Source organism: Sylvia atricapilla, chromosome 11 (assembly GCF_009819655.1).
Source record: "Sylvia atricapilla isolate bSylAtr1 chromosome 11, bSylAtr1.pri, whole genome shotgun sequence".
Taxonomy (NCBI): Eukaryota; Metazoa; Chordata; class Aves; order Passeriformes; family Sylviidae; genus Sylvia; species Sylvia atricapilla.
In genome coordinates this window covers 14,606,882-14,622,897 of record NC_089150.1, presented here as the reverse complement: position 1 = coordinate 14,622,897, position 16,016 = coordinate 14,606,882, and the positions used below count along the sequence as shown (strand labels likewise).

Here is a 16,016-nt window from a genome sequence, read left to right as displayed (position 1 = left end):
GCCGCCGCGGTGTGCCGGGCGTGCGGAGAGCCAGCGGCTGGCGCTGCCAGCAGGGACACGAGCTGAGCGCCTCCAAAGCTGGGCTCTTCTGCCGGCAACAGAGGCAGCAGGGGAGGGGAGCAGCTGCTTTCAGCGACCTTTGCAGTCTGGCAACTGCTCCTTTGCCAGCACAGGATCGTGAGTTTGACTGTGCAGATCAATCAGGAGGAGAAATCAAAGCAGTTAGGCAAGGACAGAGCCAAGCCTGACTCTGCCCTTCCACAAGGATCCCATATGTTCCCAGATGTGCTCCATGAGCCATTAATGCTCTGGAGATACATCATGCCAATCAGCTTTCCAGATCTTTCCCTCCTGGGAGCCAAGAACCCATCTGTACCACTGCTCTGCCCTCCCAGGTATCCCAAACCATACAAAGCCCTGTGTAACACCACTGACAGCAGCACATCAGTAAAGCTGCAGCCACCAGAGCTGCCCCAGATCCTCATTATGCTCTGAGACCTGGAGGACATCCCTCCTCTTCCCAGTGCTGATGTCTTCCCTCAAACTTTGGGTACTTGGAGGATGGGGAAGACTTTGGGGAAGCATACCTACACCTCTGTCCCCATCTGCCCTTCCCCAAGCAGCCACAGCTTGCCACAGGCAGGAAGCCTGCTGCAGCTCTGTCCCAGGAAGGCTGCTGGGTCTCGGATAGCAAGAGGGGAGGGATTTGAACATTGGTCCTGTGCCCCAGGGCACAGCAGAAAGCCAGAGCTGAGCCAGTGCTCTGGGTGCCAAAGTAGCTGCCACTAGGAGACACAGCTTTGCAGGGGAACTGCTGGGAGATTAAGGCGGTGGCTTCTTGGGGTGACAGGCCTGGGCAGAACAAGTGAACTTGGCACCTAGAGATGCACGTGAAAGAGGAGGAAGATGCAAGAACAGAGAGCCCACAACATCTGGCAGCTCCTGCAGCCACAGCAGCCAGTTCTGCTTTGCTCATTCCTGTACTGCTCATCAGAGAAGTACTTCAGCAAGTCTTTCTCCACACTGACCTCTTGATAAGCTTCTGCCAACTCACGGTCTGGTTACTGAATCACGGGGAGGACCTTACCCCAAGCTGTGAATCTGCACAGCGTGAAAAGCAGAGCAGCTGGCCCCAGCAGATGATAGATATCTACCTTCCTGCATGTCAAGGACCTGCCATCAGCTCCAGGCAGAAATAAACCCCTGAGTTAATGAGAGGAACTGGCCATCCAGTAGCAGGGAAAAAATGCAGGTGTCCACAATGGGAATGAGGCCATTGTTTCCCTCGCTGCAGCCTTCCCAGAGTGCCTTACAATCTTATGGAGTGGAAACAGAGCCTGTCAGCAAATGCATGAATCCAACAGGCAGCTGCAGACAGGGCCATTCTTTGATCAGCCATATTTTCTTCATTCTCAGGCATATTCCCTTCATCCCCCAGGGCTAGGACACCCCTTCAGGTTTAATTTGAAAGGCAGGAGTCCCCAGTGCCATGCTGGGACTGGGGGTCCCAGACCAACCACTCTCCCAGCTGCTTAGAGCTCCATTTTCAAGCAGCACCTTTGCCTTAGCGTCCATCCCTGTCAAGATAAGGGAAAGAAACACAATAGCAACTTAAAATGTACCAGGAGATTTTCTGGTTGGTGGTGTGTGGAATGGGGGAACAGAAGCAATTATTTCCAGGGGTCCTGTGATGCAAATATGTCCATCCAAAAGTTATCCACTGTGATAAGCAGCCAGAGCCAGGAAGAGCAGTTACTAACTCACTCTCCCCACTGTACCTCTGTCACCCCTCTTCATCCCTGCAGAGTTATTATAATTCTTCACATTAGCAGAAGATGCAGGTAAAACCATCTGTCTGCAGAGCGAGCACCCGGTGGTCATTGTACAAGCCGCCAAAATAAAAAAAAATCATTCCAATTACTCCATAGCGACAGAAAGTCCCAGGCATCCTTCTGCTCTGAGCCTTTGAAATGTAAAGCTGCACTGTTTGGTATCATTTAATTTGGAGCTCAGCCTCAGATCAGCAAAGCCTCACTGAGCTTTAGGAGGAGGCAGCCATGCAAAATATACATGTGCAAAATTCAGTTGTCAGTGGCCTAGAAGACAAGCATACCCCAATCCTCACCAGGAACTCCATTTCATGGCCCCAGCATCTCTCTTTTGCCATCCCAGTGCCAGAGGAGGTTGATTCTGTCCCAAGAGCTGTGTTGAGCCTCTGCTTCAAACCAGTACTAGTTTCTCTCTGATATCAGGAGAGGTGACTCCCCATCATCATCTCCTCTCTTAGGAAGGTTTGTTCCTCTCTCCATCCTGGAAGCACACTCTTTTTCAGACTATGGACCCAGCCTAGCAGATCTGGCAGGGCAGAGGCATCCCACCTAAGGGAGAGCTTATCTCCAACAAACCCAGCAGAAATACATCTGCTCAAGCCAGGTGTGAGCCTCTGCCTCCTCTCCCTCACTACAGCATCAAGGAGCCCACAAAAGGGGAATGTTGGGTGGGCTGGGGACACAGAAATGGGTTGGACTAGAAGCACCATCAGATGCTGATCCACTCTTGAGTGTAACGGATACCTTCCCTTCCTACCAACACAGGGTACTGCAGTAGATCCTGAGAGAAATCAGCTCAAAGGTGACAGAGGATAAGCACTGGCTTGTGCTCCCCAGGGAGATTCCCCCTCCTGCACACTGTGGTCTGACAGCAGGGGAAAAAATACCTTTCCTTGTTCCCATGCAATCAGAGAGATGCCAGGTGAACCACCCAGCACAAAAACTGTGAAGGTGAAGAGAATTGCCATGGCTTGTTTGGGATGGAGCAGGGGAAGCAGCACAGGAGGCTTGGACATCCTGCCATGCTGCAGACCTCTATCAGCTGCCTCAGGGCAGTTTTAATCTGGAGTAATCTCTTCCAGCCCCAGGCATGAGTGGTGGAGTTAGAAACTGCCAACATTTCTATTACAGGCTCTGATTTCCCCTGGTATGGCTGAAGCATAGGCTGGAATAAACTGCCACATGCTGGAAAAGAAAAGACACAAAAGGAGTCCTGGAGCTGAGGGTTCACAGGAACTCTCCAAAAACCTGCAAGCCAATAATTAAGCATAGCTCAACTTTCCTCTTTCAAGGAGCTCACAGACCAGTCTGCAAGCTGCTCTGGAGCCCTGCAAGAGCTGAGGCAGCTGGATACCATGAAGATGAACCTAGTCCTGACAAATCCAGAGGAGTTCAAAGGGCCAGGATTTGGCAGCCTACTGGGACAATCCAAGTTGTTCTGACAATAAACAGGCAGAGGGTGTTTGCTCCTCAAAGCAGGATGGGATGTACTGGCTGTGTGTAGGTCTGCACTCAACCACTGCACCTCTCCGTACCCTGCACCCACGCCCCAAAGGCTGTGAGTCCCTACAGGTCCAGGCAGAGGGATGGCCACCAGGCAACAGCACAGAGAGAGGAAAAGCACATGCTGGGCCCATTAAAGCCTCCCCAAGATGTGAGTAGCTCCACAGACCTCCACATCTGTCACCGTCATGAGGACTGGCCACTCTGGACACCTCCAGCCTGCTGCCTCTGCCCAGGGCCACTTGCACACAGAGGCATCAACTCAAACAGCATCTACAGGGCAGCAGCTGCTGCAGGCAGGCAGAATTGACAGAGTTGTGTGTGTGTGTGTGTGTATCTCCCTGTCAAACAAAGAGACCCTAAGGGACTTCCAGTGTGACTCTTTGCTTCAGAGCAAACAGCTGGGCTCAGTCACCTCACTGGTGGCCCAGCCACTGGTGCAGCCCCAAAGCTGTGCCTTGACTACAGCACACACACTCTGGAGAGGAGGAGCAAGAGCTGATTTTGTCCTTTCATCCCTGTGATCCGATCACCACCCAACCTCACGACTCATCCATCCATATTTCGACTCACTGCAGAAGAGAAATGTTTTGACTCTCCTCCCCTCCCCAAAGTGGGGCCTTTCCTACCATTTTATACCTAACTAGAACTGAAAAAGTAAAAGTCACTCATAGCACAATGGTCTCTTTTCTGGAGGTAAAAATGCCACCGCTTTCAAGTGTATTATCTGCCTGCTCCACAGGTTTCAAAGTGGGAACTTCACAGCCAGGGAAATTGGGCCAACAGCATTTGTTGGAAAAGAGCAATATTTCTATGAAGCTGTTTCACATTTGATCGGGTTCATTTTGCTGTTTCTTAAGCCTGGCACAGCTGGCAAGGTCTGGTTCAGAGGGCCATGAGGAAGAACCTGTCCAGACAAAACTCATTAGGACTCAGCTAAAATAATTGCAGAGAGGAAGATCAATCTCATCCTTGAATTAATTGACTAGCTGTCAAGAAGGGAAGACCCCAAGGTTCAGGACACTGTCGCTGCTGGAAAGACCTGGACATGTCTCCAGTGCCTGACAAAGAAAACCTTCTGAGCTGATTGCATCCTCTGGGATTCTCTATAAATACATCTGGGGAGAGCATACGTACAGATCAAGTCGATAAAGAGATCTGACAGAAAAGCACTGTAGTATTTCACTCTCCCTCCTTGCCCAAGGCAAACCATTTCAGTTCTTTCTCTTCCTTGGACAGCCCTATGAAATATCCCCAGCTTCTCCTGTGATCATTAATCCTCGCTGCAAAGAAGAGGGGGAAGCAAATCTTTTGTCTGAGAAGATTCATCTCTGTGATAATTTTGCAAGGTTGGGCGAGTCATTACAAGGCTGCTCTCCCAACTTTCCAAAGCAGCAACTCGGGACAAAAATGCGCCCAAACAGAACCACTGACTGACAGCTAACACGGGTCCAGGCTTTTGGCTGTCAGGCCATCAGGGGTGCCCACACAGTTTGGCATGCACGGGAGGACTGCAGGAGCTGCCTTCGGAAATGTTCCTGAAAAAGGAGCTGGGATAGCAACAGGGTCAAAATGCTGGATGTCACAGGAAAGCACCCATTGTGGCAGAAACCAGGGGCTGATCTGCCAGCTGGAACAGCCTCCACAGGAATGTGGTGGAGACCCCATAGCCAGAGGCTTTCAAGATGCAATTGTGTGCTAGATAACCATGCTCCCTTTCCCATGAAAGGTTGTTTCTCTTTTCATGCCCCATCCAACCTGGTCTGTCCCCATTTTGTGATCAATTAGAACTGGAAGGCCACAGTGGCAGGATCCTGCATCTCACACCAGCTGCTTCCCTAGAGCCAGGACTCCCCTGCCTGCTACCAAGACAGACTCTTGCAAAGAGTCAACAAAAAGTTGAGGGAAACCTGGGTGATTTCACACATTCCACAAGCTGCAGAGGCAGGGAAGGAGTCTTTGTAACTACCAAAGCTAAAAGCTGGTCAGCAAACCTTTCCTGCTCAAAGCAGCCATGCTGTCAGAAGCTGCACAGTTAGCTTGCAAGAGGAAAGGTGTGTGCAGGCACAGACAGCAGAGCAGCAGGAATGGCACCAGCACAGGCTGACTGGTGCACTCTGACATGCCTGGCACAGGCAGTACTGAACATGAAGCATGGTCAGTGTTAAAATTCATCACCTGCCCACAAGGACCAGGGAGAAGGTGACAGCAGATGAGTAGTGGCCTGGGGCTGCCACATTCCTCTGGGGAAATGGGAAAGTGGGGATACCTGCTGCGAGTGGCAGGAGACGTGACGCAGAGCCCCAGATCCCCATATGTTCCATTAGCCACACGGGAGGAGAGCATTCCCTGCAGACACAGGTTAAACAGACCTGCTCTGCTGCACAGGCAGCTCCAAAGGCCCCCACGGTGTTAAATGACATTGCCCACCAGACTCTCTTCCACCTGGCTCAGCCCCCAGCCTGGCCTCGTGGGCATCCTGCCCTCCCCTGCCCACTCCATGCTGAAGGCGAGGTCACTCACGCTCACAGGACTGAGACATCTTTGGACGGTTTTGTCGCTAAAAATATTTAATAACTAAAAGTCGCCACGGACATGCGAACTGATGTGATGTGACATCCAGCTGGGGGGTGCCAACCAGCAGTGAGCGGGCAGCCTGGCTGCAGAGAGCCACTGGAAACCAGCTGTCAGTGCAGGTCAGAGAGAGACCAACGTGCCCGCAAAGGCACAGACACCTCGGGGTCCCTCTCCGCTTCCTGCCATTGCATGTCACCTTTTGGACAGGCTCAAGCTGGAGCATCACAGTGCCCACCCCTCACCTGCTCCCCCCCTGCAGCCCAAGATCCAGAGCTTCCCTGGCTCCTGGAACAGAGCACACACCAGCCAAGGGTGTTCCCCAGGACTGCTGACCAAGCCACTCCGGTGCTCGTCCTCAACATCAATGAGACTGGTGGACAGCCAGGAATGGTCCATGAACAGTGCACGAGCCACATGTGACATGACCTACAGACCAGCTAGGGACCATGCAAGGGCTCCCAAAACACTTTCCCTGGAGCCTGTATCCCTACTCCAAACATCTGACAGCCTACAGCCAAGCAGCTTGTCACACTGTCAGCTCTGGTCTTGTCCTTGCCATCAACACAAGATGGAGACATCAAATCCTCTATGACTCCCTAGGATTTTTTCCCCTGTTATTATTTGGTGTGTGAGGATCACTTCCCAGCAGTGTCAGGTTATCTTCAGTCTTCCTGGGAACCCTACAGACCTATACCAAAGAACACATGGGCTTAAAGGTCAACACACCCAGCCAAGCAGGTGAGCCACCACCCCTAGCTGCAGCACCCTCTTTAAGCAAATTGATTCCCTCAGGCACACTGGGGTATGGGAAAAAGGCAGGAGAAGGATCAAGGGTTCCATTTCCCAAAAGGCCACTGGCATACTGTGCAGTTGATGCACACTGATGCAAAGAGGAAGAACATCGACTGGATGAGTCTTGCCAGACCCACTTGAGACACTGAGGGCAGCAAAGTCCCAGGTTAGTGGTGATAAGTTCTGGATAAAGGTATCCTGCTCATCCTCTCTAGAGAGATGAATATATGGCTTTGAGTGGCCCTGGCTCAGCAAGGGCTCCACCTTGAGCAGTAGTCTTCAGCCTCTGGTGCCCAGGGCTTGCAGGAGAGCAAATGAGTTCATGAGGACAAATGAAGCTGTGGCCAAGGAACACAGGACTGAGCATCTGTTAGTAATTCCTAGACCTCTGGAGGAAAATTCAGGCAGCAGTTGATTGGCTGAAGCTGCCACTGTGATCAGCTCTCACGCACGTGCAGACTGAAGCCTGAGCTGCTCATACACGACAAGCTGGCATTTAAAAATGCTTCATGCACAGAGCCCGAAATAAATAAACTAAATCATCCAGGAGAAAGAATTTAAGTGGAAAAACATCCCAATAATTGAGCCCTTTTTGCAAATGTTTTATCAGCTCCCAACCCCCAACCCCAGCCTCCCCACAGCCAAGCAAAAGGATGCCCTTTAAAACACAAACCATCTGGGATGGGAACACAGCTCCACAGACCTTCATTTAAAACAGCTGGGCCAAAAGGATTTTCAACAGATCTGAGCAAAGGCAGCAGGCTCAGCAGCGTGCTCAGGAGATCCAGAGGGGAAAGATGAGGTGCAGCCTCACAAGGACACTGAGGCTCCCAGTTCCCCCCAGCCAGGGAGGCATCCATGTCATGGAGCTGTTTGGGGCACTAGGTAGGAGAGAAGAGTCTGAAGGATGGCACAGATCCTGGATAGGTAAGCCAGGGGAAACCTCAACAGCACCAGTGAGAAGGGAGGAATGTCCACTGAGTATTTCTGCACTGAATTTAGGACAAAGGATGGGAGTGGAATGTTTGTTCTTCTGTTTAGGACATGTCTATCTGTTCATGACAAGACAAAACACACGGCCCACAGGCCCAGATAACACACATGTTAACATGCTGACGTCCCTGCTGACAAGCTGTCCACATGTCAAAGGGTGATTTCTGGCCAGCTGGAGACGCTAAAGAGTCCCAGGAGAGACAGCAGCCTTTACCTGCCAACATTCAATGGGTAAATAACTGACTTGAACAAGCACAGACTGCCCAGGCAAAGACAGCCAAGACAAAATATACGGATGGCTGCATCTGGGCCAGATCACCAGGAAGCAAAGGAGATCGGCATAATTAATGCCAACCAAGACTCATTTACAGCTGTCAGATCCTGTTGGCAAACATGATTTATTTTTGTGGGGAGGGAGGGCTTGACTGATAAACAAACCAGCACTCGTGCCATTCAATCAAGCTCAGAGAAGACATCGGACTTGGCATAATTTCCCATCTTAAATCATGAAACTACAACTCCATCAAAGGGCAGAGGCACATGTTTGAAGTCCCTATTAGCTGGCTCAGGTCAAACCCAGGACTGAGGGGGTCTGTGGTACGGGACAAGATCTCCACTGGAGTTTCATGTGCTACAGCAATACAACCATTGCTGAAATGAAGCATTTGCTTGAGCTACTGAGAAGTCACAGAACTTTCTAAGTTGAAAATAGGTCCAAAAAAGAAACCAGAAATTAAGGTCAGAAAACACAGAAAACATTGGAGAACATGAGGATTTTAAAAGCTTTGTGTATTTAGCTTAGCAAAGAGAGAGGCAAGAGGTGACCGCATTCTAAACTGCCACAGCTGACAAGGGGAGCAAAGCTTGCTCTAAGCTAATGGTCCAAGGAATAACATGTTTTCCTTGCTGTAAACAAGAACAAGCCACATTTTTCTAGCACTTCGTGGAGCTCCTTTTATGGGAAGCTGAGTTATGGAGGAACACAACAGCCTCTGTCAGGCAGGAGGCAACCTGATAGTCTCCCAAATCTTTCCTGGCATCACAGAGTTCATGCCAGCCATCCTTTCCCAAGATCTGCACTGTAAAGTAATGATTCACAAGCCCATGGAAGTGGGAAACTTTGATTACAGAGCCCAGGGGAAGGAAAAAAGCTGGGAGTTTAGCTGAAGTTGGAGGATACCTTTACAAGACCATCTAAAGAGATGAAACCCCAGTTTTCCAAGTCAGGCAGAGTCAGAGTTTGAGGTCAGTCAGCTGCTGTTCTGGAGAGTGAAAGGCAGTCAGGATGATACTGGCATCCACTTCCACATTTTCCTTGGCTGAAGAGAGCACAAAACACCCAAAAAAAACACAAAAAGAGGCCACGTTGAAACAGGCACTTCTAGGGTTGCAGTGGGAGACACCTGCCAACGCTGCCTTGGATGCAATTAGCCAATTCTCCAGCTGCCAGAGGAGACCAACAGCCAGAAGGTCCAAGCCCACCCACCTGGCAGTGCCAACTAGATACCAGAATGGATGCAGAGAGATGCAGGGACACACAGCTGACCACAGAGAGCTCATTATACCTAAACCAGAAGAAACACTCCTTGAAATGGCAGGAGGTTACAGGGGAATAACCTGCTCCCAGAGCTGTCAGAAAAGGTCCTCACCAGAGAATAGCTTTCTCCTTTGCTCCAAGGAGTTGGAAGTGCCAGGTCTGACAGGCAGCTGTGTTTTGGGCCAGGAGTGCACAGCTCAGGAAAGCAGGGCATACCTGCCTGGAGGCAGGGAGAAGCAACATCAGAGGTTATTACGGAGGAAATGCTTTTAAGGGACATGAAATAACCCCAGCCTATGCCTTAAATAACCCATGTTCAGAGTAATGAGCCAGCAGCCTCTCCTGGGCTCCTCAGAAGGCAATTCTAGCCAGTAAGTCTCCACCAGCCTACCATCCCAGGGGAAGGTTGTCCTCTTACCTGCCAAGGATGGCTGCAGCCATTTCCCCATAACTCCCAAAAGCCAGGCCTGCACCAAAAGTCTCACAGAAATGCCAGCTCCTGAGCTCACAAGAGCCAGGGGGGCAAAGATGTATGCTCCAAGGACAGCCTGGACACGAGACCTCCTGCTCCATGCCAGCTCATCTCCCTTCCACCCTTAATGAAAGGAGATTGTCACCCCACTGCTCTTTTTTAGTCTTGTTATAAATTTGTTTTTAACTTTTCCTGTCCCTCCAAAGCTGCAGCAGACTGGGGAACACAAAGTCCAGACTGCTGAAAGCCAGCACCACTGCACCCTGACTGCTTGGGAAGTATGAGCCGCAAGCATTCCCGGTAACTTCTGCACAGAACCAGCAAGCCCAGAGGGAGCCACCCATCTCATCCACAACCACCAAACTTTGGGACTAGATGTCCCCGAGTTAACCTCAGGGGATGCCGTGGGAAGGCCGCTGGAGTGCCAGCTGTGGTAAGGCTTCTTTCAACTCTGCCCCAGACTTCCCCCACCCACCCCAGCTACCTCTCACTGTCCTGTTCCCTCATCTGGATCCCAAACCCTCAGCTCCTTTGCCCTACATGCCCCCCTCCAGTCCCCTTCTCCTCCCACTCCTCTTCTCTATTTCTCAGCATCTCCAAAGCTTTCTCCACCCTCCCTCCCCATCTTGCAACCCTCTTCCTGCCTCCTGCAGCTCCCTCTCCATCTCTGGCTCTCCCACACCTTCTTTCTAGGACTAGGCAGCTATGTCATCTTCCCTCCACTTCAGCTAATTCCCTCTCTCCCAGAGGAGCCAGTGTTTCATCCCTGCCACTGAGTCCCCTTTTATGCCTCATGGCTATTGCCTTCTGACCTCCTGAGATGGGAGAGCTGTGGGGGACCTGCTCCTGCCAGGCCTGACCCCCAGCTCTCATTAACAGCACCCTTCCCAAAGCAGGCACAGAGGAAATAAATAAACAAAGCAAATCTGTCTCGCTGCTCTCTCGGGTTGCTTAAGGGAGTTGGGCTCTGGGGGTGGGATGAAGGATGCTATTTGGAGAAGCTGTCTCCATGGCAACCCCCATTCCCACCACCGAGCGGGCACAGGTCACCTGTTTCCATGAAAGTTTCCCCCTTCCCTCCTCGTCCCTCCATCCCAGGAAGTGCCAGCACAGCCCCAGGGGTGCTGACAGTCCAGGCCGAGGGAGAAGCAGCAATGACACAGAAGCAGCAGGGATGCAAACGGCCTCCTGAGTCCCCCATGCCACACTGGAGAAAGGCAGGGCATCCCCACGGTGTGCAGAGATCAGCAGCACCCACTCCCCTCTGACCCACCCGGCACGGCAAATCCACCTTCCTCCTGCCTGTGTCCCCACGGTCAGCGCCAGATGGGCAGGGGGGCCCTGCCCCACCGCAGGACATTTGGACAGACCCCCCGACCGACCCACGTGCTGCTGGGACCGGGGCAGAGATCGAAATGCTGCCCCTCCCTCTGCACGCGGCTGTGGGTGATCTGTTTCCGTGTGAATCCAGTTACTGTAAATCCAGACTGCTCCCATTGAACACTACCAGGTGCTCCCAGAACAACCCGTGGTTCCCTTTTTAGCTCTAACAACTCCATCTCTCATGCGACAGATGCACCGCCGGGACCTTTCCCCGGCTCAGGCAGCGTCAGCCCGGTGTCTCCGAGCACTCCCGCGGCCAACCTGACGCTCCTGCCTGCGCCAGCCCACTCCGTGCACACCCACGCGTCCGCCACAGGGCTGGCAGCAGTGCCTGAAGCCCCCACAACAACACCGGCACAGCTCCAGAGGAGACACAGAGCATGGAGCGAGAGGATGGAAACAGGGGACTGGCTCTGCTCTCCAGAATGGGGGGAAGAGGCAGTGGTGGTGTCACCTACTGCCAGCAGTAATGTACCTTCTGCCAGTAGCAGCGGGCAGCTCCCTGTGGCAGAGAGGACAAGAGGGTCAGCAAAGAGCCCCCAGCTGAAGTTCCAGGATTGGCACCCAGGCAGCCATCCTGCAGCACAGCGCAGGCTGGAGGGATTCACACGGTTCCCCCACAAGGCTGGGAGTTTCGCCAGGAAAAGCAAGTTTATAAATAGTGTCTTTCAACACGAACAAACGAAAGCGTCAGAACTCGACAGTCAGATAAGCCAAGGGCTGAGCACCGGCTTCTCCACAGCATCCTCCCCCACTGGGAAGGACAGTCCCTTCCCTCCAACATCCAGCTGGCCAGGACCTGCCTTGCTCTCTGGAAAGCCTGCACCTGGAGGTACCTGTGTCAGATGTGCTGCTTGGGAACACCTTGCTACAGCTGCTCTGGCAGCCAGAGCAAGGCAGCAGAGCTGGCTTCAAAAGGACCAAAGCAGCAGGGATGGCCACTTGGGGCAAGGGCAAACACAGACTACAGCAGCCAGCTGCCCAGCCAGGGCCAAGACCCCCAAATTTCAATGTACTGCTTGAAATAAAGTTTTCATAAGCCCACAGGACAGAAAGTTTCTAACTTCTCCTGTCTCTGAAGAAGACAGCTGCCCCACTGGTGAGGCTGGCACTCAAAACAGAAGTTCCATGGCACAAAGCATTACACCGAAGGGCACATACCTGCCAGATCCTAACAACAAGGAAGAGACTCAAGGGGAAAATCAGCTTTTATCTCTGTGTTAAGGAGAAAAGCAGCAAGTTATTAGATGAGAACCTGTTTCTCGTAAACACAAAACAGCAGAGAAGACACCTCTGTGCCTACTGAGCGAATGGAAGGACATCCCTGCTGGGGAACTACCTGCCAGATTGCAAAAGGATGAGATCTTGATGGTAGTGCCCAAGGGAAAGCATCAAGACATGGCATGTCAGAGCAGCCCCATCAGTTGTCAGGAAGAGAAGCCTCTGACAGCCCAATGAACACATGCAACGCTCCTCACGCCACACTCGCTTACCTTGATGTAAGTGTCAAGGGCTGGGTGGACACGGTTGACTGCCAGATGGATGGATAACGGTGTAGTGAATGGGAAGGTCGCCATGACCACGTGGCTGGGAGCAGGGAAGCTGAAGATCTTAAAGCCATACTTCTGGAACCGTTTGATCTGCTCTTCCGACGGCTTCGCGTCTCCCTCGCTCAGGATGCGGCCTATGGCGAAGCGGCACTTCTCTGGAGACACCTGATTGAAGGGGACAGATAGTGTCAGAAGAAGAGAAAGGCTTGAAAACTGGCCAAAACCAACCTCAACTTGCAGAGCTTGGAGGCAGGAGAAGACCATAAACCAGTAAAAGCAATGACTCAGCAGGATTGGGCACACCAAAGCAGGTGCCCAGTCCTAATCCAGGCTGGTTCAGGCCTAAATCATCTACACTCCTCCCAGCCCGTATACACAGCCCAGTGCGGAAGGTGCTCCTCCTCTTCTTGGAGGGTAGAGAGACTTGCAGCAGAAAAGAGCTAAACCTCACCAAGCTGCTCACTCAAACCCATCATAGGTGATAGTCACTGCAGGAAGTGTCTCTCCTAATCCTGCATTAGACACCTTTCTGTCATCAACTGGTCACTGCCATCTCCTTCTGCAGGACACGCCTGCACAACAGGGAAGGGGCTTAGATCACAGCTTGCCCACTTTGCCTCCACCCACCCCTGAGGAAGTCTCCTGGCAGCCATGTCCACATGCCACCAACCACCACGGGCCAGCAGCACTAAGCTGGAGAGAAATTCAGAGACTGCCAGGTCCTTCCAAAGTAGGCACACTCAGTATGGCAGTTTTGGCATGGGGAAACTGAGGCAGATTAAGACCTGCATGCAGTTACCCAGCTGTTTGTGGTAACACAAAGAGAAACATATTCACTTCTATCCTGAACCCCAACAACATACAAAACCTAAAACATGCTCTCTTTACAGATTTGATGATGCCTCACATTAAGATAGGGAGTGCAGGGCTCAGCCCAGCAATGGGGGTGCTCAAAGCCCTGCTACCAGCTACCTGCTACCAGTGATGGCTCACGGGATTCCAGCCATCTCCACATCAAAGCTAACCCAGGCAACAACTTTCACTTCTAGTTTTCAACAGAATCCCACCACTTGAGTTCAAGCTTACCCACAGCCCTGGGTAGGAATGTGGGAGGGGGGTGGACAACCCAGCCACGTTCCCTGATACAACCTAAGGGGACAAAGGTGTCACAAAACTTTCACAGGGACAATGTGAAGCAGATAGAGAATGCACCAAGGCCAGCGTTTTATCCCCATCCCCATGCAATGCCACAAGGGGATCTGTGCTCCCTGATCTCATCCCTAACTTTGCTGTACTAAAGCTCACCAAAGCTTCCTCCTTCAGTGTAACCACTCTCTCGCAACTCCTTGCCCTGCCTTTCCCTTAAACACCTTTTGATGTCGCACGGCAGGACCATTCTGGAGGGGGAACACAAACAGATGTAAATGGAAGGAAGAAAGCAGCCTGTGGAGCAGCATCCATCAGGCTGGGGACACATCTCATGGCTCGCTCTTGCCCTCCTGCGCTGCAAGAGGGAGCTGCAGACAGGGCTGTACCCAGCATCCATCATCGCTCCGGGCCCGAAAGGAGAAGCAGATCCACCCCAAAGACAGCAAGAGGCAGCCGAAAATGGCATCCCTGGGAAAAGAGCCAGATGAAACAACAAGATATGGAAATCTAGATTAAATTCCTTTAAACATTCAATCTCCATCTATGTCCTGAGAAAAGACAGTTCAATCCTAGCCTTGGAGCAACTGTTAGAAGGACCAGAGTGGGCAGTAAGGCTAGGCCAGGCGTGTTTGCTTCCTCCCTTCTTTTACCTTTCCTTTTCACAGCATGTAGCCCCAGACATCTTTCCAAGGGTCGCAGCAAGGCAGATTTGCCCTCTCCCCATGGAAAGAGAAAAGGGAAAAGGGAAAAGGGAAAAGGGAAAGGAAAAAGGGAAAAGGGGAAAAAAAACCAGCCTTTCTCTAACAGATTTGTCTTTTCCAGTAGGCAGGCGCTGATCAAAGCCTCTGGTTCCCCAAGGATCCTGACTGAGAAGTTCTGGAAATTATTACTTAACTTATCCATCAGCTTTGCCAATTGGAACAAAACCCATTTTTGCATTCACAGAGTATTTTGGCCTTATCCATCCAACACTTGGGCATGGGCTCGTGGCTGAGCACATGGACTGCAGGCAAAAAGCCCTGGCATGTGCCCACAGCTATATGTGAGCAGGAGCTTGGCTGGAGCTGAGTACAAGCCCACCCGCCACTTCCAGTCCTTGCTGAGGAGTTATTTTTGTTCCTGCCCAGAGGTGGGAAAAGGAGGGAGAAGTCCTCCGGGATGCTAAATATTAAATAAGGAAAAAGAAAAAAAAGGAAGTTGAAATTAATATTAATACTGTCCATTAAAACACATAAAACATTGCTGGCAGGGTTTTGGCAGCACTCGGGGAGCATCCTTGTGTGAATGTTGGAGAGCCAGGAGTCAGCAGGCAGCCCCAGGGACTCTGGTGGCAGTGGCTGCCCTGAGGCCTGGCATGACCCTGAGGCAACCCACATGCTCCAGGCCACGGGGCTCCCCCCAGCCCCACCCCCAGCCAAGAGCAGGATGCTGCTGCTGCTCTCCAGCTCAGCATTCCCATCCTTTCTCCTAGCCAGAGCTTCCTTTGACCATGAGTACACCAGCACAGTAACTGCCACATGGCACCTGCTGGCCACCATGCCCTTCCTGCCCCAAAGTCAGGGGCACCAAACCCCCCAGGGGCCGTGGCTGGGGGTGGCAGTCTGGCCAGAGCTCCCAGTGCTCCGCCCACGACACCGCAGGACGTAGCCAGCACGTTCTGCTGCCTGATGACAAAAGGTCTATTTTTGGAGACAAGTCAACATCCGTGGCAAGTGGCCAGCTCTGGGCGGGCCAACTCTGCCAGAGGGTGCTTCACTGAGGTCAGGGGAGCACTGAGAATGAGGAGGAAATCATCTCTTCCTCTCAGGGGAAAGGCAGCCTGGGTGACCAATCCCACCCTGCAGAACCTCCAGGAATGAGGAGCCAGCAGTGCACACCATCTCCCACGGCATCGTGGCTCAGTGGGTACGAGCACACAGGGAGCCCCACAGGACACGGGGCTGCTCTGAGCCTGAGCCAGCACATCAGGTATGAGCACTGCAGTCCCCAGCCAAGAGACCACACCTGGCTCTTTCTTCACCTGCCCAGAGGCAAGAGAACCATCTGCCCAAACACATCCTCACTCCCAGTACCCTGCCTGGCCTGACCTGCCTGTCGGTGAGATGTGGATCTCTGTGGGGACCACTTCAGGAGCCACAGATCAGCCTGTGGAAGGTCCCACCAGCACCCCAACCGTTCCAGCAGACCAGGTCTGACACCGTGCTAGTGGATGGCAGGCGAGTGGAGGCTCC

The 16,016-nt window shown here is 52.3% G+C and overlaps 2 protein-coding genes across 3 annotated transcripts in view; both read right to left on the bottom strand.

The window, feature by feature from the left end:
• The window catches only part of LOC136366000 (2'-5'-oligoadenylate synthase 1-like), a 239,022-nt gene that overhangs the window by 53,114 nt on the left and 169,892 nt on the right, over positions 1 to 16,016 (bottom strand). The window lies entirely within an intron of this gene.
• TEX264 (testis expressed 264, ER-phagy receptor) overlaps positions 1 to 16,016 on the bottom strand; it is a 39,204-nt gene that overhangs the window by 18,504 nt on the left and 4,684 nt on the right. For both annotated transcript variants that reach the window (XM_066326758.1, XM_066326759.1), the window contains exon 4: positions 12,580 to 12,801. In XM_066326758.1, coding sequence (XP_066182855.1) covers positions 12,580 to 12,801 — 222 coding nt within the window. The remainder of the gene's footprint in view (positions 1 to 12,579; positions 12,802 to 16,016) is intronic.